This window comes from Heteronotia binoei, chromosome 2 (genome assembly GCF_032191835.1).
Source record: "Heteronotia binoei isolate CCM8104 ecotype False Entrance Well chromosome 2, APGP_CSIRO_Hbin_v1, whole genome shotgun sequence".
NCBI lineage: Eukaryota > Metazoa > Chordata > Lepidosauria > Squamata > Gekkonidae > Heteronotia > Heteronotia binoei.
Genome location: NC_083224.1, coordinates 12877427 through 12904346, shown reverse-complemented (window position 1 = coordinate 12904346; position 26920 = coordinate 12877427). Strand labels below are relative to the sequence as shown.

Sequence of the window (26920 nt, the reverse complement as noted above, 5' to 3'; positions counted from 1 at the left end):
GTGAATGCAGTACCGTTATCCGTCACCAGGGTGTCTGGGATCCCGTGCGTGCATAGGACCCTCCTGAGTGCCCGGACGGCTGCTGCTGTGGAGGTTGAGGCTACTGGAATCACCTCCAGCCATTTTGTGTAGGCATCCACAAGTATAAAAAAGATTTGGCCCTGATACGGGCCTGCAAAATCTAAGTGGAGGCGGGACCATGGTCGCCTGTTAGACTCCCATCTGTGGACCGGGGCTGATGGGGGATCGGGCCGGGATTCTTGGCAGGGTTGGCACCTCCTCACCCACCCCTCTATCTCCTCATCCATGCCCGGCCACCACACATAACTACGGGCCAGGGCTTTCATCCTCACGATGCCCGGGTGGGTCTCGTGGAGGTCTTCCAGCACCTGCTTGCGCAAGGGGGGGGGGAACCACCACCCGACTGCCCCAAAGCACACACCCCTTGTGGGTTGATAGCTCGTCCTTCCTGGACGCGAATGGCCTGAACGCGTCTTCGACTTTGCCTGATGGCCACCCCCTCCCCACCCAGTCCCTGACCCGTGCCAGGATGCGGTCCCTCCCTGTTGCCCGAGCCACCTCCGCCGCGTGCAGGGGGCGCTCGGGGAGCGATTCAATGAGCATTACCCCATGTGCCGGGGCGGGATCCGGTTCTGTCATGGGGAGCGGCAGGCGGCTGAGGGCATCGGCGTGTCCCATGGCTTTACCCGGGCGGTGGATCAGTTCATACGTGTAGGAGTTCAGGAACTGGTTCCACCTCAGGACCCTCTGGGATAGGATTTGGGGGGTCTGACGGTCTGGAGCTAGGAGGCCCAGGAGCGGCTTGTGGTCCGTGGCGATGGTGAAACGCCTACCGTAGAGGTAGTCGTTGAACTTGTGCACCCCCGCCACGATCGCCAAGGCCTCCTTGTCAATTTGAGCGTAGTTCCGCTCCGCTGGAGATAGAGTCCGTGAATAGTACGCGACTGGCACTTCCCTCCCGTCCGGGAGTTGGTGCCCCAAAACCGCTCCTACTCCGTAGGGGGAGGCGTCGCAAGCTAGGATCAGGGGTAGGTTTTCGTCGTAGTGGTGAAGTACCGCGTTAGAGACCAAGAGGTCCTTCACCGCTTGGAACGCCGCGGCTTGGCGTTGGCCCCAGACCCACGGGGCCTGTTTGTCCAGCAAACGGTGCAACGGTTCCGCTACGGCGGCTTTGTGCGGTAGGAACGTGTGATAAAAGTTCAACAATCCTAAAAAACTCTGTAGTTCTGCCTTGCATTTGGGCGCAGGAGCCTGGACTATGGCCCTGGTCTTGTCCGCCGTCGGGTGTATCCCCGCCGCGTCCACGGCGAACCCCAGGAACTCCACTCGCGGGACCCCTAACAAACATTTCTCCTTTTTGACTCTCAGCCCCGCCGCTTGGAACCGCCTGAGGACCTCGCGCAGGCGGCAGCAGAACTCTCCTTCATTGGGGGCGGCGATTAAAACGTCGTCAAAGAAGGGTTGAACTCCGGGGATCCCTTTAAGGAGAGAGTCCATTATGCTCTGGAATATCCCCGGAGCCACACTGACCCCGAACTGCAGCCGTTTAACCCTGAACGCGCCCCTGTGGGTCACGATCGTCTGCGCCTCCGCTGTCTTAGCGTCGACCGGCAGTTGCTGGTATGCTTGTGCTAAGTCCAGCTTCCCAAAAACCTTCGCCCCGGCTAGCGCTGCTAGGACGTGGCTGACCACCGGGACTGGGTAGGGGTTGTCTTGTAGCGCCTTATTGATCGTGCACTTGTAGTCAGCGCAGATCCTCACCTCCCCATTGGGTTTGACGGGCGTTACTATGGGGGTTTCCCATTCCGCGTATGTTACCGGTTCTAGGACGCCCTGGGCCGTTAGGCGGTCCAGTTCTGCCTCTATTTTAGGCTTAAGGGCGAACGGGACGCGCCTCGCTTTAAGCCTTATGGGCCTGACCATTGGGTCAATCGGTAGGGTGATGGGCGGACCCTTATAGCTCCCCAAAGACCCATCAAAGACCTCGGGGAACTCCTGGCAGACCCCGTCGAAATTGCTTGCCTGCAAGTGGTCCACCCCCACCAGCTGGATCCCCAGGGGATTGAACCAAGCCAACCCTAGAAGTGTGGTCAGTTGGCGCTTGACCACTAGGATGTCCAGGGGCCCTCTGAAACCCCTTCTTTCCACATGCACCCGGGCCCACCCCACGATGTGTACTGGGTTCTTCTGAAAGTCCCTCAGTACGAAGTCCGCTGGCCTCGTTTGAAGGCGGCGGTGGGGGCATAGTTTCTTGAGGGTTTCCTCCGAAATGATGGAGATGGAGGAACCCGAGTCCACTTCCATGGTGCAGGGGGCGCCCTCGATTAGGACCGACATTTTGACCTTGTCTGGGGCCGATAGGGGCAAGTTCAATACCTGCAGAGTGGTGGATGCCGTCGTGTGGGTGTCCAGGGAGTCGTGATGCGCTGATGGTTGTCGGCGGCTGTTCTTAGCCCGGCAAGCCCGAGCGATGTGGCCCGTCTTTCCGCAGCTGCGGCAGTCCAGGTTGCGGTACGGGCAGTCCCGGCGCTCGTGGGGGTCGCCGCAGCTGGCGCATCTGGGACCGGTGGTGGCGGTGGCCCTCTCCGTCGCTCGCTGTCTAGTGGGGGCCCTTGTGTCCGTTCTTTGGGGCCGCCGGAGTTGAAACGCTTCTTCCTCTGTTCGGTCTTCTGGCTCCGTTTCCCCTTGGTGGACTGCTTCACCTCGTGGCTGGCCGAACGCCTTGGTGGCCCTCTCGAAGGCCGTTGCCTCGTTGAAGGCTTGTTGTAGCGTTAGCTCCTCCTTCGCGAAGAGCTTCTGCTGCAATCGCTCGTCGCGGAGGCCCCAGACGAAACGGTCCCGCAGGGCTTCGTCCCTTTTGTCAAAGTTGCAATTTCCGGCGATCTGCCGAAGGGCCGCCAGGTAGACCGCCGCTGTCTCCCCCGACTTTTGGTCCCTCTTGTGGAAGAGGAATCGGCGGGCGACGATGGACGGTTGGGGTGAAAAGTGGCCCGTGAGGAGCCTCACGACTTCCCGGTAGGTCCTCTCCGTCAGCTTAGCTGGAGCGGAGAGACCTCGTGCGATCTCGAAGGTCTCTTCGCCACAGACGCTCAGCAGGACGTCTCTCTTTCTCTCGTCATCGTCGATCAGGTTCGCCCGCAGGTAGCACTCGACCCTTTCGGTGTAGGTCTCCCATCTCTCGGGGTGCTCCGGGTTGAATTCCGCAAGATGGCCCGTCGTTACGCTCGAGTTCGCCATGGTGGCGGCGGGCTGCCCGATCCTGCGGTCTCTCGCCTTCCTCGTCTCCGGCCGGACCTATCTAGATCCCACCTTCGTCGCCAGTGTAATGTACTGGGAGACGAGACGTGGTAAAGGCATTGGTCTTTAATCGCTGATACATTACAGAACTGGGAAACACGCGGCCGGGTCCGCTAATATATACATGCACCCCGGATCAACCCCCCTGCTGGCCAGCCCAATCCTGGCCAGTTAAACTTCCCGCGCTTGGTCTTGATTGGCGGTGACTTTTCCCGCGCTGCGCCAGGTAACCCGAGGACGTCCCGGCTTGCGCGGCGCGGGTGCAGAGTCCGATACTCAACATTTGCCCTCTTCCATGCCGAGTAACTCTCCCTCTGCTTTTCTACATTGGAGAGCTTCTAATTTGACGCAATTTGTAGATGTATTAAGAACATAAGAGAAGCCATGTTGGATCAGGCCAATGGCCCATCCAGTCCAACACTCTGTATCACACAGTGGCCAAACATTTATATATATACATATATACATTTATATATATACATATACATACACACACACACACACACTGTGGCTAATAGCCACTGATGGACCTCTGCTCCATATTTTTATCTAACCCCCTCTTGAAGCTGGCTATGCTTGTAGCCGCCACCCCCTCCTGTGGCAGTGAATTCCACGTGTTAGTCACCCTTTGAGTGAAGAAGGACTTCCTTTTATCAGTTCTAACCCGACTGCTCAGCAGTTTCATCGAATGCCCACGAGTTCTTGTATTGTGAGAAAGGGAGAAAAGGACTTCTTTCTCTACCTTCTCCATCCTATGCATAATCTTGTAAACCTCTATCATGTCACCCCGACGTTTCTCCAAGCTGAAGAGCCCCAAGCGTTTTAACCTTTCTTCATAGGGAAAGTGTTCCAACCCTTTAATCATTCTAGTTGCCCTTTTCTGTATTACGTCAGGGTCGTTTAAAACCTAGAGTTGATCTGCACTTAGCACATTCTACTTGTTTACCATGGTTTGAACACCTTCAACTTCAAGATTTTTTGACACGACATAGCTTCCCCCCCCTCTTTAAGAGCCCAACTTACTACATATGAATGTTTCCTGTACTCAGATGACGATCCTTTGAAAGGAATGATCGCTAAGCTGCACACCTTGCTTTTACATTCTAATTCTTCATCTTTGCCATCTTATTGTACAGCTTGGCAGAGCTCTGGCTGACCCACGGCCATTCCAGCAGCTGTAAGTGGAGGCGTGGGGAATCGAATCCGGTTCTCCCAGATAAGAGTCCAACGCACTGAAAAAAGAATGTTGTGGGTTTTGCAGCTTTCTGCAACTTATCGATGGATCAGAAACACGTCGGTATTTTTTCTGTGCTTTCGCCTTGTAAGTATACTTTTTGGCTATCGTCATGTATCTCTGTTTGTATGAAGTTTACACTTTTGAGTTATTCTTTGCAGTGGTTGAGAGATGTGGTGGGAGCCCCTAGGCTAGAAAAGGATTCGAAGCTGGAATAATAATCCAGTCGACGTCTTGTTCATTGGGACTCCTTGGATGGAACTGTGAAACTTTGGGGGAATTGTTATTGCTATTGTTATTGCTATTTAGTCTTCTATTGAACATAGTTGTATGATTTTGTTTCAACACATTCTTCGTTATTTTGTTTCAACACATTCTTCGTTATTTGGTCGCTATAACTTCGGTTGTGCTGTCTTTACCCACCTGGAGATTGGCAACCCTAAAAGTAATTCTGGACGACAGTGGTGTTTGGGAAGAGGAGGGGGGACCCCCTGAGGAGTATAATGCTGTAGACCCCCACCCTTCAAAGCCGCCGTTTATCTCTGAGAGACTCAAGACGTCTTAATGACATGCAAATGGCTTAGGTTGCCAAAAATGGAAGAGGTCGCCGTGTGGAAAACAAAGGCCAAATGGGTTTTTTTTGAAAAATTACCTCACTGCTTCTCAGCAAAGTAAAATAAACAAATATGAATCGCGGTGTGCTGAGACAGCTTTTGGTTTTCATAGAAGGGGGGAGCAGCGGTTGCCGAGACAGATTGTGGGCGACTGTGGCCGAGAGCCCATTACGAAGTCGGTTGTCCTAAGAGAGAGATGTCATTTGTTCCCACACACGAAGCTGCCAACGTCTTTAACAAGGACAACAAATACTGGAACCACGGGAGTAACAAATCCGCAATATCAAGTAAACTCACTGTGCTAGCAAATTATTATGTCTATTAAATAGTATAGAATTCTTTACGGTTTTATAGACACCTTGATATTTTACCCAACAGCTGTTTGATAACACCAGTGTAACAGACACTTGGTAAGAGCCCCGTGGCGCAGAGTGGTAAAGCTGCAGTACTGCAGTCGGAGCCCTCTGCTCATGACCCGAGTTGGATCCCAGCGGGAGCTGGTTCAGGTAGCCGGCTCCAGGTTGATTCAGCCTTCCATCCTTCCCAGGTCGGTCAAATGAGTCCCCAACTTGCTGGGGGGGAAGTGTAGAGGACTGGGGAAGGTATGGGATGCCTGCGCAGTCCATTTCGGTCCTTTCTCAAAGGAATGTGGATTCTTTTGAGTATGCAATGTTTTTATTGGTGTCCTCTGTCTTGCCTAGGGTTGCCAAGTCCAATTTAAGAAATATCTGGGGACTTTGGGGGTGGAGCCAGGAGACTTTGGGGGTGGAGCCAGGAGACTTTGGGGGTGGAGCCAAGATCAAGGCTGTGACAAGCATAATTGAACTCCAAAGGGAGTTCTGGCCATCACATTTAAAGGGACGGCACACTTTTTCAATTCCTTCCTTCCATAGGAAATAATGAAGGATAGGGGCACCTTCTTTTGGGGCTCATAGAATTGCACCCCCTGGTTCAATATTTTTTGAAACTTGGGGGGTATTTTGGGGAGAGGCTCTAGATGCTATACTGAAAATTTGGTGCCTCTACCTCAAAAAACAGCCCCCCCAGAGCCCCAGATACCCGCGGATCAATTCTCCATGATTTTCTATGGGAATAAAACTCTTTAGGGAATAACAGAGTTCCCAGCAGACATTTCCCTCCCCTCCCCCCCGCTTTCTGACGACCCTGAAGCGGGGGGAGGGTCTCCAAACCGGGGCATCCCCTGCCCCCACCTGGGGATTGGCAACCCTAGTCTTGCCCCACCTATCTCACTGCACTGACCAGCTCTATTAACGATGCTCCACTTGTCTTTCTTTTAGTACATCATACTTCAAGTGTTCTGCTCAATTTTCACTATGCCCAATGGCTTTCACTGGGCTATAGCAATTGGAGAATTCATTCCTCCTCCCTGACTAATTTCCACACCATTAGGGATTTCTATTCCCATCTGTGAAAATTGTGGAGCTCTGAAAAGGTCCAGAAAGCCCATGTCCTAGTCTGTAAATGCTTACAGCTCCCCCCCCCCCCCCGTAACCATGTCTTTAGCTTGGAGAGACGTTGACTGAGAGGGGACATGATAGAGGTTTACAAAATTATGCATGGGATAGAGAAGATAGAGAAAGAGGTACTCTTTGGAGTGGAGGGTGGGATATAAATCCAATATCTTTCTCTCAGAACAAAACTCGTGGGCATTCAATGAAATTGCTGAGCAGTTGGGTTAGAACAGATAAAAGGAAATCCCTCCTCACCAAAAGGGTGATTAACATGTGGAATTCACTGCTACAGGAGGTGGTGGAGGCTGCAAGCATAGATGGCTTCAAGAGTGGATTGGATAAACATATGGAGCAGAGGTCCATCAGTGGCTATTAGCCACAAGCTATAGATGGAACTCTATGTTTGCGACAGAGATACTCTGTATCCTTAGTGCTTGGGGGGCAACTGTATGACACAGAGTGTTGGACTGAATGGACCATTGGCCTGATCCAGCATGGCTTCTCTTATGTTCTTGGTGCTTGAGGGGGCAACAGCGGGAGGGCTTCTCGTGTCCCGGCCCCACTGATGGACTTCCTGATGGCACCTGTTTTTTTTGGCCACTGTGTGACACAGAGTGTTGGACTGGATGGACCATCGGCCTGATCCAACATGGCTTCTCTTATGTTCTTGGTGCTAGAGGGGGCAACAACGGGAGGGCTTCTCGTGTCCTGGTCCCACTGATGGACCTCTTGATGGCACCTGGTTTTTTTGGCCACTGTGTGACACAGAGTGTTAGACTGGATGGGCCATTGGCATGATCCAACATGGCTTCTCTTATGTTCTTGGTGCTTGAGGGGGCAACAACGGGAGGGCTTCTCGTGTCCTGGCCCCACTGGTGGACCTCCTGATGGCACCTGGTTTTTTTGGCCACTGTGTGACACAGAGTGTTGGACTGGATGGACCACTGGCCTGATCCAACATGGCTTCTCTTATGTTCTTAATATACACATCTGAGAAACCACCTCCTTCATCTGTCAAAGTGTACTCTGAATCCACAAAAGGTTATGATAGAATAGAAAGTCAGCTAGTTTTTGGCATACCACTCTTGTCTGGACAACCCTACGGGGTCACCATAAATCAACTGTGACTTGACAGCACTTTCCACTAAAATGCCACAAGAATCCTGCTCGCCTTTGCTGAGGTGGACAGACATCTGTTCCGGACAGATACTCATTCTGCAAACCCTTCATATTTAGTGGATGAGGTTCAACCAGGGTGGGCGTTCTCAGCCTTCCTGCATGCTGCCTGTGACTCATTAGGAGACTGTTAGTTCTGGCAACCACCCACACAGTTGAGCTGCTCACGCTCCAGTTTGGTGTAGTGGTGAAGTGTGCGGACTTTTATCTGAGAGAACCAGGTGTGATTCCCCACTCCTCCGCTCGCAGCTGCTGGAATGGCCTTGGGTCAGCCATCGCTCTGTCCTCGAAAGGGCAGCTTCTGGGAGAGCTCTCTCAGCCCCACCTACACCACAGGGTGACTTTCGTGGGGGAGGAAGGTAAAGGAGATTGTGAGCTGCTCTGAGATTCAGAGTGGAGGCTGAGGTATAAATCCAATATCATCTTCTGCTTCCCAGGGAAGTAGAACTGTTGAGCTTATACTGAGACATCAAGGCCACATTCAAGATAAGAGCATATGCTTTGCATGGGGTTGGCAGGTTCAGCCTTCAGCATCACCAGCAATCAGTGGTTGACTCCTCTTTGAGAGCCAGTTTGGTGTAGTGGTTAAGTGTGCGGACTCTTATCTGGGAGAACCAGGTTTGATTCCCCACTCCTCCACTTGCACCTGCTAGCATGGCCTTGGGTCAGCCATAGCCCTGGCAGAGGTTGTCCTTGAAAGGGCAGCTGCTGGGAGAGCCCTCTCCAGCCCCACCCACCTCACAGGATGTCTGTTGTGGGGGAGGAAGGGAAAGGAGATTGTGAGCCACTCTGAGACTCTTTGGAGTGGAGGGCGGGATATAAATCCAATATCTTCATCTACCTCACAGGGTGTCTGTTGTGGGGGAGGAAGGGAAAGGAGATTGTGAGCCGCTCTGAGACTCTTCTGAGTGGAGGGTGGGATATAAATCCAATATCTTCATCTACCTCACAGAGTGTCTGTTGTGGGGGAGGAAGGGAAAGGAGATTGTGAGCCGCTCTGAGACTCTTCGGAGTGGAGGGCGGGATATAAATCATCATCTTCATCTTCTTCTTTGAGAGCTTGCAGTCACAATGCTGTTCTACTTACTCTCCTGTTCTCAGGGCTCAGTGGTAGAGTGTTGGCTTGGCATGAAGTTGGTCTCAGATTCGATCCACAGCATCTCTCAAGCGTGAACACATGAAGCTGTCTTATACTTGATGAGATCATTGGTCCATCCAGGTCAGCATGGTCTAGTGAGGCTGACAGAAGACAACAAAGATATTGGATTTGTATCCCGCCCTCCACTCTGAGTCTCAGAGTGGCTCACAATCTGCTTTCCCTTCCTCCCCCACAACAGATACCCTGTGGGGTGGGTGGGGCTGAGAGGGCTCTCCCAGAAGCTGCCCTTTCAAGGACAGAGAGCGGCCTACAATCTCCTTTCCCTTCCTCCCCCACAACAGAGACCCTGTGACGTGGGTGGGGCTGGAGAGGGCTCTCCCAGAAGCTGCCCTTTCAAGGACAGAGAGCGGCCTACAATCTCCTTTCCCTTCCTCCCCCACAACAGAGACCCTGTGAGGTGGGTGGGGCTGAGAGAGCTCTCCCAGAAGCTGCCCTTTCAAGGACAAAGTCTCAGAGTGGCTCACAATCTCCTTTACCTTCCTCCCTCACAACAGACACCCTGGCTCTTCAGGGTCTCTCCAGTTGCCACTATAGCACAAGGATCGTCACTGTGTGTCTGAAGGTAAGCTGTGACAGCCATTTTGCGGCTGGCTCCACCTCTCACGGCAACCATTTTGTGGCTGGCTCCCCCTCCTGTAGTAGCCATTTTGTGACTTTACCCACCACACTACGTCAGAATTCCAAAGGTTCCCACAGGCTCAGAAAAGTTGGGAGCTCTGGCTCTAATGGTTCTTGATAGGGCAATGACTCCCTCCCCTCACAGTTTAAGCCCTAGCTTTATCACAAGTGTTTGCTGTTGAGGGCATTTCATACACTTAGGTGAAGACTCAGTCAGAACAGTACTTTTGTTTCTTACAGCAAACGAGGTCTCTGCTGCATATCCCTTCTTTGGTGTGCATGGAGAGCTAGTTTGGTGTAGTGGTTAAGTGCACAGACTCTTATCTGGGAGAACCAAGTTTGATTCCCCACTCCTCCATTTGCAGCTGCTGGAATAGCCTCGGGTCAGCCATAGCTTTCATAGAAGCTGTCCTTGAAAGGGCAGCTTCTGTCAGAGCTCCCTCAGCCCCACCTACCTCACAGGGTGAGGGGGGGGAAGGTAAAGGAGATTGTGACCACTCTGAGACCCTGAGATTCAGAGTATAGGGCGGGATATAAATCCAAAATCTTCTCTCTTCAGGTGTTAAAGGAAGGCAACTGGTCAGACTTTTATTTCAGAGTACCAACAAGGAATGTCAAGACTAAGGACTTGATCTAAAGAAGAAGAAAAAGATATTGGATTTATATCCCGCCCTCCACTCCGAAGAGTCTCAGAGCGGCTCACAATCTCCTTTACCTTCCTCCCCCACAACAGACACCCTGTGAGGTGGGTGGGGCTGGAGAGGACTCTCACAGCAGCTGCCCTTTCAAGGACAGAGAGCGGCCTACAATCTACTTTGCCTTCCTCCCCCACAACAGACACCCTGTGAGGTGGGTGGGGCTGGAGAGGGCTCTCACAGCAGCTGCCCTTTCAAGGACAACCTCTGCCAGAGCTATGGCTGACCCGAGGCCATTCCAGCAGCTGCAAGTGGAGGAGAGGGGAATCGAACCCGGTTCTCCCAGATAAGAGTCCGCACACTTAACCCCTATGCCGAACTGGCTCACAATAGAAGTGCTATTGTTCACCCTCAGAAGAACGTTTTCATTCATGCATTTTTAAAATTCATGGCTGCCTAGGAAAGAACAAAGGGTCCTCTACCGAGCACAAAATGACCCACCAGATTTGTCCAACAGGAATGGTTAAAACAGCAATCTGGCAGTATGCCCTAAACATCTGGAGGCTTTCTTGTTAAAATATACGTCAGTGGCAAAACTCCCTCTAAGCCAGAGGTGGCCAAATTGTAGCTCTTTCCAAATCCAAAATGGGACTCTTTCACACATATTACTTGAAGCCCCCACAGCCCTGTTGGCCAGCTTGGAAGAAGACATTTTTCTCTTTAAATCACTTCTCCAAGCCAAGCCAGCCAGCAGCTTGGAGAATGCATTTAAAATTAAAGTTGCTTTCTTTCCACCTCTCCCTTCCCCATCCATCTATTTGCCTTTTTTCCTTCCCTCCGTCCCTCAAACATCTGATTTTCATGTCTTGTGGCTCTCAGACATCTGAGGTTCATTCAATGTGGCTGGTACGTAGGGTTGCCAATCCCCAGGTGGGGGCAGGGGATCCCCCGGTTTGGAGGCCCTCCCTCCCGCTTCAGGGTAATCAGAAAGCCGGGGGGGGGGAGGGGAGGGGAATGTCTGCTCATGATTCCCTATGGAGACTGATTCCCATAGAAAATAATGAAGAATTTATCCACGGGTATCTGGGGCTCTGGGGGCCCTGTTTCTTGAGGTAGAGGCACCAAATTTTCAGTATAGTATCCAGTGGCTCTCCCCAAAATACTCCCTAAGTATCAAAAAGATTGGACTAGGGGGTCCAATTCTATGAGCCCCCAAAGAAGGTGCCCCTATCCTTCATTATTTCCTGTGGAAGGAAGGCATTTAAAAGATGTGCAGTCCCTTGAAATGTGATGGCCAAAACTCCCTTTGGAGTTCAATTATGTTTGTCACACCCTTGTTCCTAGCTCCGCCCCAATGTCTCCTGGCTCCACCCCCAAAGTCCCCAGATATTTCTTGAATTGGACTTGGCAACTCTACTGGTACGTTAGGCAAGTTGGCCACACCTGCTCTGCGTAGTCTTTTGAGCAAAAATTCAACTTTGTGAGCTACTGGCATTAACGTTGTAAGCTACTGCATAAATTATTGTGCTCTGGGACCATTTTCCCTGAGCTGAGACAAAAATGTGTGAGCCGGAGGCTAAACAGCTGAACTCACACTAACTCAGCGTAGAGGGAACACTGGCTGTGGCATAAATGAGCGTGCTCTGGGGTCATCCTTCCTGAGTTAAGACAAAAATGTTTGAGCTGAAGGCTAAAAAACCGTGAGCTAGCTCACACTAAGCTTAAAAGTCAGTGGTGGCTGAATTAACCCTGTATCCTCCAGGCACTGGGAGAATAAATTTCAGCAGGCGATCCCCTGTGCAGTGGGTGGGCTGCCCCCTGGTGGTAGCTGCATTGGAAGGCTACAGTATATTCCTGGAATTTCGTTTTAGCAAAGCAACATCTGACAGAGGAGATAGAAGAAGACTGCAGATTTATTCCTCGCCCTTCTCTCTGAATCGGAGACACCCTGTGAGGTGGGTGGGGCTGAGAGAGCTCTGACAGAAGCTGCCCTTTCAAGGACAACTCCTGCAATAGGAGTTAGGTGGATGCCCAGTCTTAATTCCCTAACATCTGCTGCATCAAGAACCTCCAACTGCCCACATTTTTAATCACCTGATAGTTCCACTTGGAAATCTCTTCACTGTCTCAGGCCTAACAAGCCAAAGACCAGTTCTTAATTTCTTTCCCGTGAAGATTTCATTTCGTCCCCATACGCAACTCTGTCCCCAAGCCATTACGCTTCTCTCTTTTTCAGTAATGCAAATTACACCTCTTCAGTTTCAAATTTCGCTTATTCGGAGAGCCAAAGCAGTGTAGCGATGTCGTGGTTAAGAGCACTGCCAAGTCAGCCTTTTTCCATCTAAGACGGGCAAAGCAGTTGGCTCCCTTCCTAGAGCGCCAAGGTCTGGCAACGGTCCTTCATGCAACTGTCACCTCGAGACTGGATTACTGCAATGCCCTCTACATGGGGCTGCCTCTGTACCGAACCCGGAAGCTGCAGCTGGTGCAGAATGCAGCGGCTAGACTGTTTCTGGGGCTTCCTAAATGGGAGCACATACAGCCTGGACTGCGCGAGCTGCACTGGCTGCCAGTCATATACCGGGTTCGTTACAAAGTGCTGGTCATTACCTTTAAAGCCCTATATGGTCGAGGACCTGTCTACCTTAGGGACTGTCTCTCCCCATATGAACCCCAGAGAGCACTGAGGTCAGCCGGGAAAAACCTGTTGACTATTCCCGGACCGAGAGAGGTGAAGCTGCAAAGCACCCGTAACTGGGCCTTCTCCTCTGTAGCCCCGAGCCTATGGAACCAACTTCCAGAGGAAATGCGGGCCCTGCGGGACCTTGAACAGTTCTGCAGGGCCTGCAAGACCTTCCTCTTCTGACTGGCTTTCGCTGATGAAAAAGGAAACTGCTAAGGAAAACCGCCATCATAAAAAGCAAACATAGCATTAGCACTTTTACTAATTTAGTTTAAGTTAATTTTAAACTCAATCAGAATTTTATTTAAAATGTTCATAATATTTAAATGTAAATTTATTTATTTCTGTATGACTGGGACTTGAATTATGCTGTTAGCCGCCCTGAGCCTGCTCCGGCGGGGAGGGCGGGATCCAAATAAAATTTTGTTGTTGTTGTTGTTGTAGCAGAGGACTCTGACGAACCGGGTTTGAAATCTCCACATGAAGCCATATGGGTGACTTCGGGTCAAAACCAGTTCTCTCAGATCTCTCTCAGCCCTACCTGCTCACGAGCAGTGTTCCCTCTGAGTTAGTGTGAGCTAGCTCAGTTTTTTAGCCTCCGGCTCACACGTTTTTGTCTTAGCTCAGGAAAAATGGCCCCGGACCCAACTAATTGATGTAGCAGCTCACAACTTTAATGCCAGGAGCTCACAAAGTAGAGTTTTTGCTCATCAGACTCCACAACTTACAGTAGGGGTCCCCAACCCCTGGGCCGTGGACCGGTACCAGTCTGTGTCCTGTTAGAAACCGGGCCGTGAGTTGTATAATTATTCCAATATATATATATTACAATGTAGTAATAATAATAATAATAATAAGAAGAAAAAGCTGACATTGGGTTTATATCCTGCCCTCCACTCCAAATCTCAGAGTCTCACAATCTCCTTTACCTTCCTCCCCCAAAACAGACACCTTGTGAGGTGGGTAGGGCTGAGAGAGCTCTCCCAAAAGCTGCCCTTTCAAGGACAACTCCTGCAATAGCTATGGCTGACCCAAGGCCAATCCAGCAGCTGCATGTGGAGTAGTGGGGAATCAAACCCAGTTCTCCCAGATAAGAATCCACACACTTCACCACTACACCAAATCAATAGAAATAAAGTGCACAAGTATATCTTCCCAAAACCATTCCCACCCCTCACCCGGGCCATGGAAAATCGATCCCTGATACCAGAAAGGTTGGGGACAACTGGCTTAGAGGTAGTATTGCTCACAGGATGACTGTTGTGGGGAGAGGAAAAGAAAGCAATTGTAAGCCGCTCGGAGACTTCTTACGGTAGAGAAAAGTGGGGTATAAAATTCTACTCTTTTCTTCAACTTCTACAGCACAATCGGAACTTCGTATTCTAGCCATCTCTTACCTAATCTAGGGTTACCGTTAGGACATTTCTGGGGGTGAAGCTTGGGGAGCGACTTTAGCAGGGTATAATGCCGTACAGTCTATCCTCCAAAACAGCCACTGAGGATCCTAGAATTGGAAGAGGCTATAGAGGCTCCCTAGTCCAACCCCCTGCTCAATGGAGGATCAGCCTACAGCAGGGGTGTCGAACTCATTTGTAATGAGGGCCGAATCTGACATTTCATGAATGAGACCTTGTTGGGCTAGCTAGGCCATGTGTATCGTAAAATATGCCGGGTGGCAGAAATATAAACTTTATAAAGGACACAGACAAACACAAAAGATTTTTTTTTTAAAGCTTAAAATAAAACATCAGCACTCATTGCTCTTAAAGGTGCTTTCTTTGTATCTCTCCCATAAGATCCAGGGAACTGGACAAAGTTTTCCTTCTTTCCCTAGGGAACGAGGCGAGGGGGGGGAGCCTCAACCAATAGAAGGAATAGAGGCTTAGAAGCTCTGCAGTGCGATTGAGAGAGCCTGGCAAAGCAAGCTTTCCCTCTCCCCCCTTCCTTCCCAAGAGAGGAGTTTCAGCCAACAGAGAAAATAAGAGACTTTGCTCTGCAGCTCTGCAAAGCAAGCTGTGATATAGAAGGAAGCAAGAGAGAGGGAGAAGGAAGCAGTCGACAGCCAGTTGCTCGGGGGCCTGATAGGAGCCCCCCCCGGGCCGCATGTTTGACACCCCTGCTCTAGGGGAAACTGATCAGTCACCTAGAAACCTGTTGTGATCTCACAAACTCATCTGATTGCACCTTCCTTCCTCTCTGACCTTCTCTCCTATATATATATATATATATATTTACAAAGAAGAAACACATATAAACTGCAAAAGCTTTGGAAATTCTTGCCAGCCAGGCTAAAGAATCATCTTGAGCGTGTCAGAGCAAAGGGTCTGACTGGTGACATTTCAGGTCCCACATCACTCGGTAAATCTCCCAAAACACCGTGCTGTTCTAAAACTGTTTACTCTGGTGGGTTGTTCTTGAAACTCCAAGAGTTTGGTGTAGTGGTTAAGCGTGCGGATTCTTATCTGGGAGAGCCGGGTTTGATTCCCCACTCCTTCACTTGTACCTGCTAGCATGGCCTTGGGTCAGCCATAGCTCTGGCAGAGGTTGTCCTTGAAAGGGCAGCTGCAGGGAGAGCCCTCTCCAGCCCCACCCATCTCACAGGGTGTCTGTTGTGTGGGAGGAAGGGAAAGGAGATGGTGAGCTGCTCTGAGACTCTTCGGAGTGGAGGGCGGGATATAAATCCAAAATCTTCATCTACCTCACAGGGTGTCTGTTGTGGGGCAGGAAGGTAAAGGAGATGGTGAGCCGCTCTGAGACTCTTCGGAGTGGAGGGCGGGATATACATCCAATATCTTCATCTACCTCACAGGGTGTCTGTTGTGCGGGAGGAAGGGACAGGAGATTGTGAGCCGCTCTGAGACTCTTCGGAGTGGAGGGCGGGATATAAATCCAATAACTTCTTCTTCTTCTTCAAGAGCATTCCAGAAGCACAGCCTTTTGGAGAAAATGCTACAGAAAATAAGAACAACTCTTTTAAGGGTCTAGTTCAGAGGTGTCCAACTCCTTTGTTGTGAGGGATCCGACCCGGCTGGATCTGACCTAAATGAGACTTTGTCAGGCTGTGTGCATCATAAAATGTAATGCCAGGTAGTGGAGATATAAACTTTATAAAAGACACCGACAAACACAATGAACGATTTTTTTAAAAAGCTTCAAATAAAACATGCTTAAAACATTAGCACTTGTTGGTCTGAAAGGTGCTTTCTTTGTATTTCTCCCATGGGGTCCAGGGAACCGGGCAAAGGTAACTCTGGCTCTTTCCCTCCTTCCCCAGGGGGCCAGGAGGGGGAGGAGCCTCAGCCAATAGAAGGAAGAGAGGCTTGGCTCAGTAGCTCCGCTGTGCGATTGAGAGAGGCTTGGCTCAGTAGCTCTGCTGTGTGATTGAGAGAGCCTGGCAAAGCAAGCTATTCCTCCCCAAGGGAGGAGCCTCAGCCAATGGAGAAAATAGATGTGAATAGTAGAGAAATCACCGGAAGCAATGACATTTACACGTGAACGTGTATAAATGCGTTTTAGTGTAAACTTAAACTAAACTACAGAACACTGAGCTGATGAGAGCATGCATAGACCCAGGTTGAAAGAAATGAGCTGAGGCTCCGTGTAACGTCGGGAGGAGGCTGACGAAGTGATTGAAACCGTGAGGAGTCCTTTCATAAGCGGTTCCTTCCTTACGCTCTCCGCATCGTTAGGTGTCAGACACGGAGGAAAAAAGCGCTCACCCTCAACTGAGTCTATTCGAAGGAAGCAGATTCACAAGGCTATTGAAAGACTGTGTGGGGCAATTTCATGTGTTGAAAGCTCAGTGTTCTGTAGTTTTGACTTGTTTTAAGTTTGCACTAAAATGCATTTATACACGTTCACGTGTAAATGTCATTGCTTCCGGTGGTTTCTCTACTATTCACATTGATTACACCGGCTCCAGTTGTTTTAATCCATGGAGAAAATAAAGGCTTTGCTCTGTAGCTCTGCTGTGCAATTGAGCAAGCCTGGCAAAGCAAGCTGTGATGTGGAAGGAAGCGAGAGAGAAAGAGAAGGAAGCAGATGACAGCCAGTTGGCCTGATAGGAGCCCTCTGGGGGCCTGATTCAGCCCATGGGCTGCATGTTTGACACCCCTGATCTAGTTCATGTTTCTTTTCTATTGGCTATTTTAAAATGTGTTCTGACCTGGATAGCCCAGGCTAGCCCAATCTCATCAACAGTCACAAGCTAAGCAGGGTCAGCCCGGGTTAGTATTTGGATGGGAGTGTCGGTGCGGGTGTTTGCAGAGCGAGCGGTGTGATGTGCTCAACGGTGAGCCCCAGTAAAGAAGTGAGCCAGACACCTGCAGCTAGTGCTAAAACAGTGTATTTACAATATATATACAATGTGCTCACTAGTGCAGTCGAATACATTAAACACAGGACCAAAGTGCTCCGCCAGCATGTGAACTCTCGAAGAGAGACCTGTGCATTGCAAGCACAGTCCATATATAGTTCTATCAGCCAATCCTGGCAGTCCACAGTCATGCTGACTCAGCAGGTCCTTCCCACCTGTCTTCTGCCAGCTCAAACCGGCTCGTAGATAAGGTCACTGTGACCTAGCATGCCAGCTAGATCACCTGCTGTCACATTTGAGCTGTCAAACTGTGTAAAGGTAGATTCAACTACTGATAGGGAGACCACCAGGGAAATTGTGGGTTGATTCACAGAGGGAGGTAATGGCAAACCACCTCCAAAGCCTTTTTGCCTTGAGAACTCTGCAGGGTCACCGTAATTCAGCTGTGACTTGACGGCAACAACTTTTAAAACAGTCTGCTCGATTTCTGACATTACCTGCCTTAAAAAAGCCAGGTTTCTTGTTATTTGTTCTAACCTGACTGCTCAGCAATTTATCTGACTCCTCAGCAATTTAATTTTAATAATAATTGTGACGGAATGGCCCTGGTTTGCCTACCAGACCCCGTTCCCCTTTTTTGGAGGGAGCTATTTCTCCTCCGGCCACTTGGGCTCGCTGCCACCACCTGCTCAGTCAAGGGGTTTGGATTGAGAGGAGCAGGACTCCCAATCCCCCTATCCAGCTCTGAGGCCAGGCCTCAAGGTCCTCTGCCACCCTGTATTCGGGTATCACAGAGACCACAGCACTTCTTCGGGGAACCCCTGGAGGATTGGCACCTTATCCAACTACATGCCTTCCCCCCTTTCCCCGGGGCCCCCTTCATAAAGCAGTGTGGTCTAAAGCGGTTGGGGATCTATGTGGTACAAAGTTTGACTGCCAGCATTCAAAACAGTAAAAATATTTAATTATAAGAGAAAAAGAAAAGAAAAAACCAAAAGCAGTTGCATGTAACAGTTTAGCACAGCACCCGAACAAATAATGACAAATAAATAAAACAAATAAAATATTGATAGAGCTGGCCTTCAGAGAACAGGTCTACCCACCCCTTTCCATTATGTTGATAGAGCTGGCCTTCAGAGAACAGGTCTACCCACCCCTTTCCATATTGATAGAGCTGGCCTTCAGAGAACAGGTCTACCCACCCCTTTCCATTATATTGATAGAGCTGGCCTTCAGAGAGCAGGTCTACCCACCCCTTTCCATTATATTGATAGAGCTGGCCTTCAGAGAGCAGGTCTACCCACCCCTTTCCATTATATTGATAGAGCTGGCCTTCAGAGAGCAGGTCTACCCACCCCTTTCCATTATATTGATAGAGCTGGCCTTCAGAGAACAGGTCTACCCACCCCTTTCCATTATATTGATAGAGCTGGCCTTCAGAGAACAGGTCTACCCACCCCTTTCCATTATATTGATAGAGCTGGCCTTCAGAGAACAGGTCTACCCACCCCTTTCCATTATATTGATAGAGCTGGCCTTCAGAGAACACGTCTACCCACCCCTTTCCATTATGTTGATAGAGCTGGCCTTCAGAGAACAGGTCTACCCACCCCTTTCCATTATATTGATAGAGCTGGCCTTCAGAGAACAGGTCTACCCACCCCTTTCCATTATATTGATAGAGCTGGCCTTCAGAGAACACGTCTACCCACCCCTTTCCATTATGTTGATAGAGCTGGCCTTCAGAGAACAGGTCTACCCACCCCTTTCCATTATGTTGATAGAGCTGGCCTTCAGAGAACAGGTCTACCCACCCCTTTCCATTATATTGATAGAGCTGGCCTTCAGAGAACAGGTCTACCCACCCCTTTCCATTATGTTGATAGAGCTGGCCTTCAGAGAACAGGTCTACCCACCCCTTTCCATTATGTTGATAGAGCTGGCCTTCAGAGAACAGGTCTACCCACCCCTTTCCATATTGATAGAGCTGGCCTTCAGAGAACAGGTCTACCCACCCCTTTCCATTATATTGATAGAGCTGGCCTTCAGAGAGCAGGTCTACCCACCCCTTTCCATTATATTGATAGAGCTGGCCTTCAGAGAACAGGTCTACCCACCCCTTTCCATTATATTGATAGAGCTGGCCTTCAGAGAGCAGGTCTACCCACCCCTTTCCATTATATTGATAGAGCTGGCCTTCAGAGAACAGGTCTACCCACCCCTTTCCATTATATTGATAGAGCTGGCCTTCAGAGAACAGGTCTACCCACCCCTTTCCATTATATTGATAGAGCTGGCCTTCAGAGAACAGGTCTACCCACCCCTTTCCATTATATTGATAGAGCTGGCCTTCAGAGAACACGTCTACCCACCCCTTTCCATTATGTTGATAGAGCTGGCCTTCAGAGAACAGGTCTACCCACCCCTTTCCATTATATTGATAGAGCTGGCCTTCAGAGAACAGGTCTACCCACCCCTTTCCATTATATTGATAGAGCTGGCCTTCAGAGAACACGTCTACCCACCCCTTTCCATTATGTTGATAGAGCTGGCCTTCAGAGAACAGGTCTACCCACCCCTTTCCATTATGTTGATAGAGCTGGCCTTCAGAGAACAGGTCTACCCACCCCTTTCCATTATATTGATAGAGCTGGCCTTCAGAGAACAGGTCTACCCACCCCTTTCCATTATGTTGATAGAGCTGGCCTTCAGAGAACAGGTCTACCCACCCCTTTCCATTATATTGATAGAGCTGGCCTTCAGAGAGCAGGTCTACCCACCCCTTTCCATTATATTGATAGAGCTGGCCTTCAGAGAACAGGTCTACCCACCCCTTTCCATTATATTGATAGAGCTGGCCTTCAGAGAACAGGTCTACCCACCCCTTTCCATTATATTGATAGAGCTGGCCTTCAGAGAACAGGTCTACCCACCCCTTTCCATTATATTGATAGAGCTGGCCTTCAGAGAACACGTCTACCCACCCCTTTCCATTATGTTGATAGAGCTGGCCTTCAGAGAACAGGTCTACCCACCCCTTTCCATTATATTGATAGAGCTGGCCTTCAGAGAACAGGTCTACCCACCCCTTTCCATTATATTGATAGAGCTGGCCTTCAGAGAACACGTCTACCCACCCCTTTCCATTATGTTGATAGAGCTGGCCTTCAGAGAACAGGTCTACCCACCCCTTTCCATTATGTTGATAGAGCTGGCCTTCAGAGAACAGGTCTACCCACCCCTTTCCATTATATTGATAGAGCTGGCCTTCAGAGAACAGGTCTACCCACCCCTTTCCATTATATTGATAGAGCTGGCCTTCAGAGAACACGTCTACCCACCCCTTTCCATTATGTTGATAGAGCTGGCCTTCAGAGAACAGGTCTACCGACCCCTTTCCATTATATTGATAGAGCTGGCCTTCAGAGAACAGGTCTACCCACCCCTTTCCATTATATTGATAGAGCTGGCCTTCAGAGAACAGGTCTACCCACCCCTTTCCATTATATTGATAGAGCTGGCCTTCAGAGAACAGGTCTACCCACCCCTTTCCATTATGTTGATAGAGCTGGCCTTCAGAGAACAGGTCTACCCACCCCTTTCCATTATGTTGATAGAGCTGGCCTTCAGAGAACAGGTCTACCCACCCCTTTCCATTATGTTGATAGAGCTGGCCTTCAGAGAACAGGTCTACCCACCCCTTTCCATTATGTTGATAGAGCTGGCCTTCAGAGAACAGGTCTACCCACCCCTTTCCATTATGTTGATAGAGCTGGCCTTCAGAGAACAGGTCTACCCACCCCTTTCCATTATGTTGATAGAGCTGGCCTTCAGAGAACAGGTCTACCCACCCCTTTCCATTATGTTGATAGAGCTGGCCTTCAGAGAACAGGTCTACCCACCCCTTTCCATTATATTGATAGAGCTGGCCTTCAGAGAACAGGTCTACCCACCCCTTTCCATTATGTTGATAGAGCTGGCCTTCAGAGAACACGTCTACCCACCCCTTTCCATTATGTTGGTAGAGCTGGCCTTCAGAGAACACGTCTACCCACCCCTTTCCATTATGTTGATAGAGCTGGCCTTCAGAGAACAGGTCTACCCACCCCTTTCCATTATATTGATAGAGCTGGCCTTCAGAGAACAGGTCTACCCACCCCTTTCCATTATGTTGATAGAGCTGGCCTTCAGAGAACACGTCTACCCACCCCTTTCCATTATGTTGATAGAGCTGGCCTTCAGAGAACACGTCTACCCACCCCTTTCCATTATGTTGATAGAGCTGGCCTTCAGAGAACAGGTCTACCCACCCCTTTCCATTATATTGATAGAGCTGGCCTTCAGAGAACAGGTCTACCCACCCCTTTCCATTATATTGATAGAGCTGGCCTTCAGAGAACAGGTCTACCCACCCCTTTCCATTATATTGATAGAGCTGGCCTTCAGAGAACAGGTCTACCCACCCCTTTCTATTATATTGATAGAGCTGGCCTTCAGAGAACAGGTCTACCCACCCCTTTCTATTATATTGATAGAGCTGGCCTTCAGAGAACAGGTCTACCCACCCCTTTCCATTATATTGATAGAGCTGGCCTTCAGAGAACAGGTCTACCCACCCCTTTCCATTATATTGATAGAGCTGGCCTTCAGAGAACAGGTCTACCACCCCTTTCCATTATATTGATAGAGCTGGCCTTCAGAGAACAGGTCTACCCACCCCTTTCCATTATATTGATAGAGCTGGCCTTCAGAGAACAGGTCTACCCACCCCTTTCTATTATATTGATAGAGCTGGCCTTCAGAGAACACGTCTACCCACCCCTTTCCATTATGTTGATAGAGCTGGCCTTCAGAGAACAGGTCTACCCACCCCTTTCCATTATATTGATAGAGCTGGCCTTCAGAGAACAGGTCTACCCACCCCTTTCCATTATGTTGATAGAGCTGGCCTTCAGAGAACACGTCTACCCACCCCTTTCCATTATGTTGATAGAGCTGGCCTTCAGAGAACACGTCTACCCACCCCTTTCCATTATGTTGATAGAGCTGGCCTTCAGAGAACAGGTCTACCCACCCCTTTCCATTATATTGATAGAGCTGGCCTTCAGAGAACAGGTCTACCCACCCCTTTCCATTATGTTGATAGAGCTGGCCTTCAGAGAACACGTCTACCCACCCCTTTCTATTATATTGATAGAGCTGGCCTTCAGAGAACAGGTCTACCCACCCCTTTCCATTATATTGATAGAGATGGCCTTCAGAGAACAGGTCTACCCACCCCTTTCCATTATATTGATAGAGCTGGCCTTCAGAGAACAGGTCTACCCACCCCTTTCCATTATGTTAATAGAGCTGGCCTTCAGAGAACAGGTCTACCCGCTCCAGTCCACTATACCAGTGGTCCCCAACCTTTCTGGCACCAGGGACCAGCAGGGTGGGGGAACTAAATTTGGCCTCCCCCCCCGCCGTGCCGTGCAGCCCCCCCGCCTCCTCCTCCTGCGTCGCCTCCTCCTCCCTCCGTGTTCATTATGTTAAGCCAGGGGAAGCGTTTTCCCGGCTCTTTAAAAGCTCGCCTGCCCGCCCCCCACCACGGCAGCAGCAGTGAGCGATCTGCTAAACAAGTGGTGCTGCCTATGCCTCCGGAGGCAAGGGTAGTGCAGCTTGTTCAGCGGTCGCTCGCCGCTGCTGCCGCAGGGGACGGAGGTGAGCTTTTAAAGAGCCGGGAAGGCGCTTTCCCCGGCTTAACATAACAAACACAGAGGGAGAAGGCAACACGGGAGGAGGAGGCGGCACTGGGGGGGGGGGAGGCTGTGGGGCACTGCGGAGGAGGCAGCTCAGCTGGCGGCCCGGTTGCTGATGGGCCACGAACCGGTATCGGTCTGGGGCCCGGTGGTTGGGAATCGTTGCACTATACTGGTCTTGGACTGTTTCTCTGTCCGGAGCCTTAGAAGACATACCAGCACTTGGGGGAGGGAGGGGACTCTTGCAGTCTGCGTTGTTTTTCAAATATTAAATATGATGAGCTTACAGTTCGAGGTGGAACAATCCCACAGGTGGAGCCCTGCCTAGCCTAACAAACAGGAAGCTGCCTAATGTTATCAACCTGCCCAAACGACTTGTTTATTCAAATATTCATGCCCTACTTTTACTGTGACTCAAGGCAGATTGTGAATCATACTGAAAAGCATAACAGGAGTGTGCAAAAACTAAACAAAACAAAACTTCACCCCCCCTCGTTCCGTTGTAGCCAAGGGGACCGTTATAGTCAATGGGCCCCACAGGCTGTAATGGAGAATTGCTCTGAGGCGTATCTGGGGTTCTGTTTTTTGAGGTGGAGGCACCAAATCTGCAGCCTAGCAGCTGATGCCTCTCCTAAAAACACACCCCAAGTTTCAAAAAGATTGGACCAGAGGGTCCAATTCTGAGGGTCCCAGAAGGACCATCTTCCATTGTTTCCAGTGGAGGGAAAATGCTTGTGAGCTGGAAGCATATATTCCTGAGCAGCAAGCTAAAATTTTGTGCACCAGTGCCCCCCAGTACATATTAGAGGCAACACTGGTGGCACCTTTAAGACCAACAAAGTTTTATTCCGGGTATAAGCTTTCATGCGCACTCATACTTCTTCAGATACAAGAAGAAGAATTGCAGATTTATACCCCGCCCTTCTCTCTCAGAGTGGTTTACAATCTCTTTTATCTTCTCCTCCCACAACAGACACCCTGTGAGGTGGGTGGGGCTGAGAGAGCTCTCACAGCAGCTGCCCTTTCAAGGACAACTCCTGCGAGAGCTATGGCTGACCCAAGGCCATTCCAGCAGCTGCAAGTGGAAGAGTGGGGAATCAAACCCGATTCTCCCAGAGAAGTGTCCTTGTACCTAAGAAGAAGACTGCAGTTTTATATTCTGCCCTTCTCTCCAGATCAGAGACTCAGAGCGGCTTACAATCTCCCATATCTTCTCCCCCCACAACAGACACCCTGTGAGGTGGGTGGGGCTGGAGAGGGCTCACCCAGAAAGCTGCCTTTTCAAGGACAACCTCTGCCAGAGCTATGGCTGACCCAAGGCCATTCCAGCTGGTGCAAGTGGAGGAGTGGGGAATCAAACCCGGTTCTCCCAGATAAGAGTCCGCACACTTAACCACTACACCAAACTGGAACAAGTTAGATCAATAGCCTGATTCTAAGCGCTGAGACTTATTTCCTGGTCAGCGTGTTTAGAAATGCAGCATTGTACTGCTACTAATAAATGACGATCACGCTATAATGCAAAATAATCCTATTTATTCATATATTTGGATATGACACTGGACATTATACATCTTCATTTTCTCAATATAGTAAAAAAAACCCTTACATGCAAAGTACAAAAGCATTTCCCCGCCCCTTTACAGCAGGCCTAGGGAGAGAAAAGCTACAGAAGGGTATATTTTAAGAGATTGGTGCAATTTATTCCAGAGCTGCTTCTCTTCCTGCTTCTGTTGCAAGAGGAAGACGCCTTACGATCAGCGAGCAAAGGGAAGGACAGCATTGTTTCTTGGCTCCTTCCCACGGGCAAGTTTTCGCCTTGCTAAGCGGACGATGTCGGCGCCGTCTGTGTCGCTCCTGGGAGATCTGCCCAGTAAACCATGGTTAGATGTCTTCTGTTGGTATCAGCTTGGCAGCCTGGACACTTCTTGGCAACCTGGAGAAAGGGGACGGGGGTGGAACGGAACAGAAAAATGTAGCGCAAAAGTCACAGGCGGGCTTGACAAATTCTGTTTGCATTGCATAATTTATCACAATTTATTCCACGCCCTAGAAGATGATGATGATATTGGATTTATATCCCGTCCTCAACTCCGAAGAGTCTCAGAGCAGCTCACAATCTCCTTTCCCTTCCTCCCCCACAACAGACACCCTGTGAGGTAGATGAAGATATTGGATTTATATCCCGCCCTCCACTCCGAAGAGTCTCAGAGCGGCTCACAATCTCCTTTCCCTTCCTCCCCCACAACAGACACCCTGTGAGGTAGATGAAGATATTGGATTTATATCCCGCCCTCCACTCCGAAGAGTCTCAGAGCAGCTCACAATCTCCTTTCCCTTCCTCCCCCACAACAGACACCCTGTGAGGTAGATGAAGATATTGGATTTATATCCCGCCCTCCACTCCGAAGAGTCTCAGAGCGGCTCACAATCTCCTTTCCCTTTCTCCCCCACAACAGACACCCTGTGAGGTAGATGAAGATATTGGATTTATATCCCGCCCTCCACTCCGAAGAGTCTCAGAGCAGCTCACAATCTCCTTTCCCTTCCTCCCCCACAACAGACACCCTGTGAGGTAGATGAAGATATTGGATTTATATCCCGCCCTCCACTCCGAAGAGTCTCAGAGCGGCTCACAATCTCCTTTCCCTTCCTCCCCCACAACAGACACCCTGTGAGGTGGGTGGGGCTGGAGAGGGCTCTCACAGCAGCTGCCCTTTCAAGGACAGAGAGCGGCCTACAATCTCCTTTCCCTTCCTCCCCCACAACAGACACCCTGTGAGGTAGGTGGGGCTGAGAGGCCTCTCACTGCAGCTGCCCTTTCAAGGACAACCTCTGCCAGAGCTATGGCTGACCCAAGGCCATGCTAGCAGGTGCAAGTGGAGGAGTGGGGAATCAAACCCGGTTCTCCCAGATAAGAATTCGCACACTTAACCACTACACCAAACTGACTCTCCAGGGCTGGGTTTTGGAACTGTCTTGTAATGGCAATTAAGGAAGGATGGAAATTATAGAACTGGAGAGGTTGGATGAAAGGAAAAGAAGTCTAGGAAACTAATCGTGGTGGAAGGATGAAGACCTGTGTGGGCACTCAGAGACTTGACTGTTGGAGTTGTTGCGTCCAGTCCTCTCTGACACCCATTCTAAGATTTCGGCAAAAGCTGCCAATCTCTTCTCCAGTGCCTCCTTAGAGCAGGGGTCACAAGCGTGGCACCCAAGGGTGCCCAAAGACACCAGTCTTGGTGCCTGCCGATACTCCCCCTAAGCTGTGGAGTCTTGTGAGCAAAAATTCTACTTTGTGAGCTCCCGCATAAACTAATTTGCTCTGGGGCCATTTTTGCTGAGCTCGGACAAACACGTGTGATCTGAAGGCTGAAAAACTGTGAGCTAGCTCACACTAACTCAGCTTAGAGGGCATACTGGTGTCCACCAAGTAATTTTAGAATGTATGGTGGGGCTCTTACCAGCAGGGCTTTGGTTTGGCCTCGGAAGATCTGATTAGCAATGCAGATTAAAATAATCCGCTGCCACCACAGTGTTTCCTTTATTTTCTTCCCCCTCTCTTTCTTGTGTATATTCAGATCACCCCTCTTTTCCTCTGTACTTGGGATTCTTCTACGTATGCGACTCCACCTTCTGCAGCAGCCATTTTGTGGTCTGCCCTGCCTCCTACGGCGGCCATTTTATGGCTCCACCCATCACCCTGCATTAGGATTCCAAAAGTGCCCGTGGGCTCAAAAATCTTGGGAGACCCCAGCTTAAGAGTTTCAAAAAAACTGGAATCTGCTGAATGCCTAATGAAATGAGTTACGTTAGCCTGTGGCAGTGAAACTAAGAGGAAGTCCTGAAGCCCAAGATGTCTTTTTGCTTTACTCAAAACCAGGAATTTCTAGGGATTTGACAGCCGTTTCCCTCAGCAAATATAAACCCCGGCGCGAACCGATTCCCATAAAGG

At 50.0% G+C, this 26920-nt stretch overlaps 1 protein-coding gene across 1 annotated transcript in view; it reads right to left on the bottom strand.

The window, feature by feature from the left end:
* Positions 1 to 24484: 24484 nt before the first annotated feature.
* RTEL1 (regulator of telomere elongation helicase 1) overlaps positions 24485 to 26920 on the bottom strand; it is a 258104-nt gene continuing 255668 nt past the window's right edge. Inside the window, exon 36 of the mRNA XM_060230590.1 lies at positions 24485 to 24901. Within this exon, the coding sequence (XP_060086573.1) occupies positions 24788 to 24901 (114 nt within the window). The 3' untranslated portion in view covers positions 24485 to 24787. The remainder of the gene's footprint in view (positions 24902 to 26920) is intronic.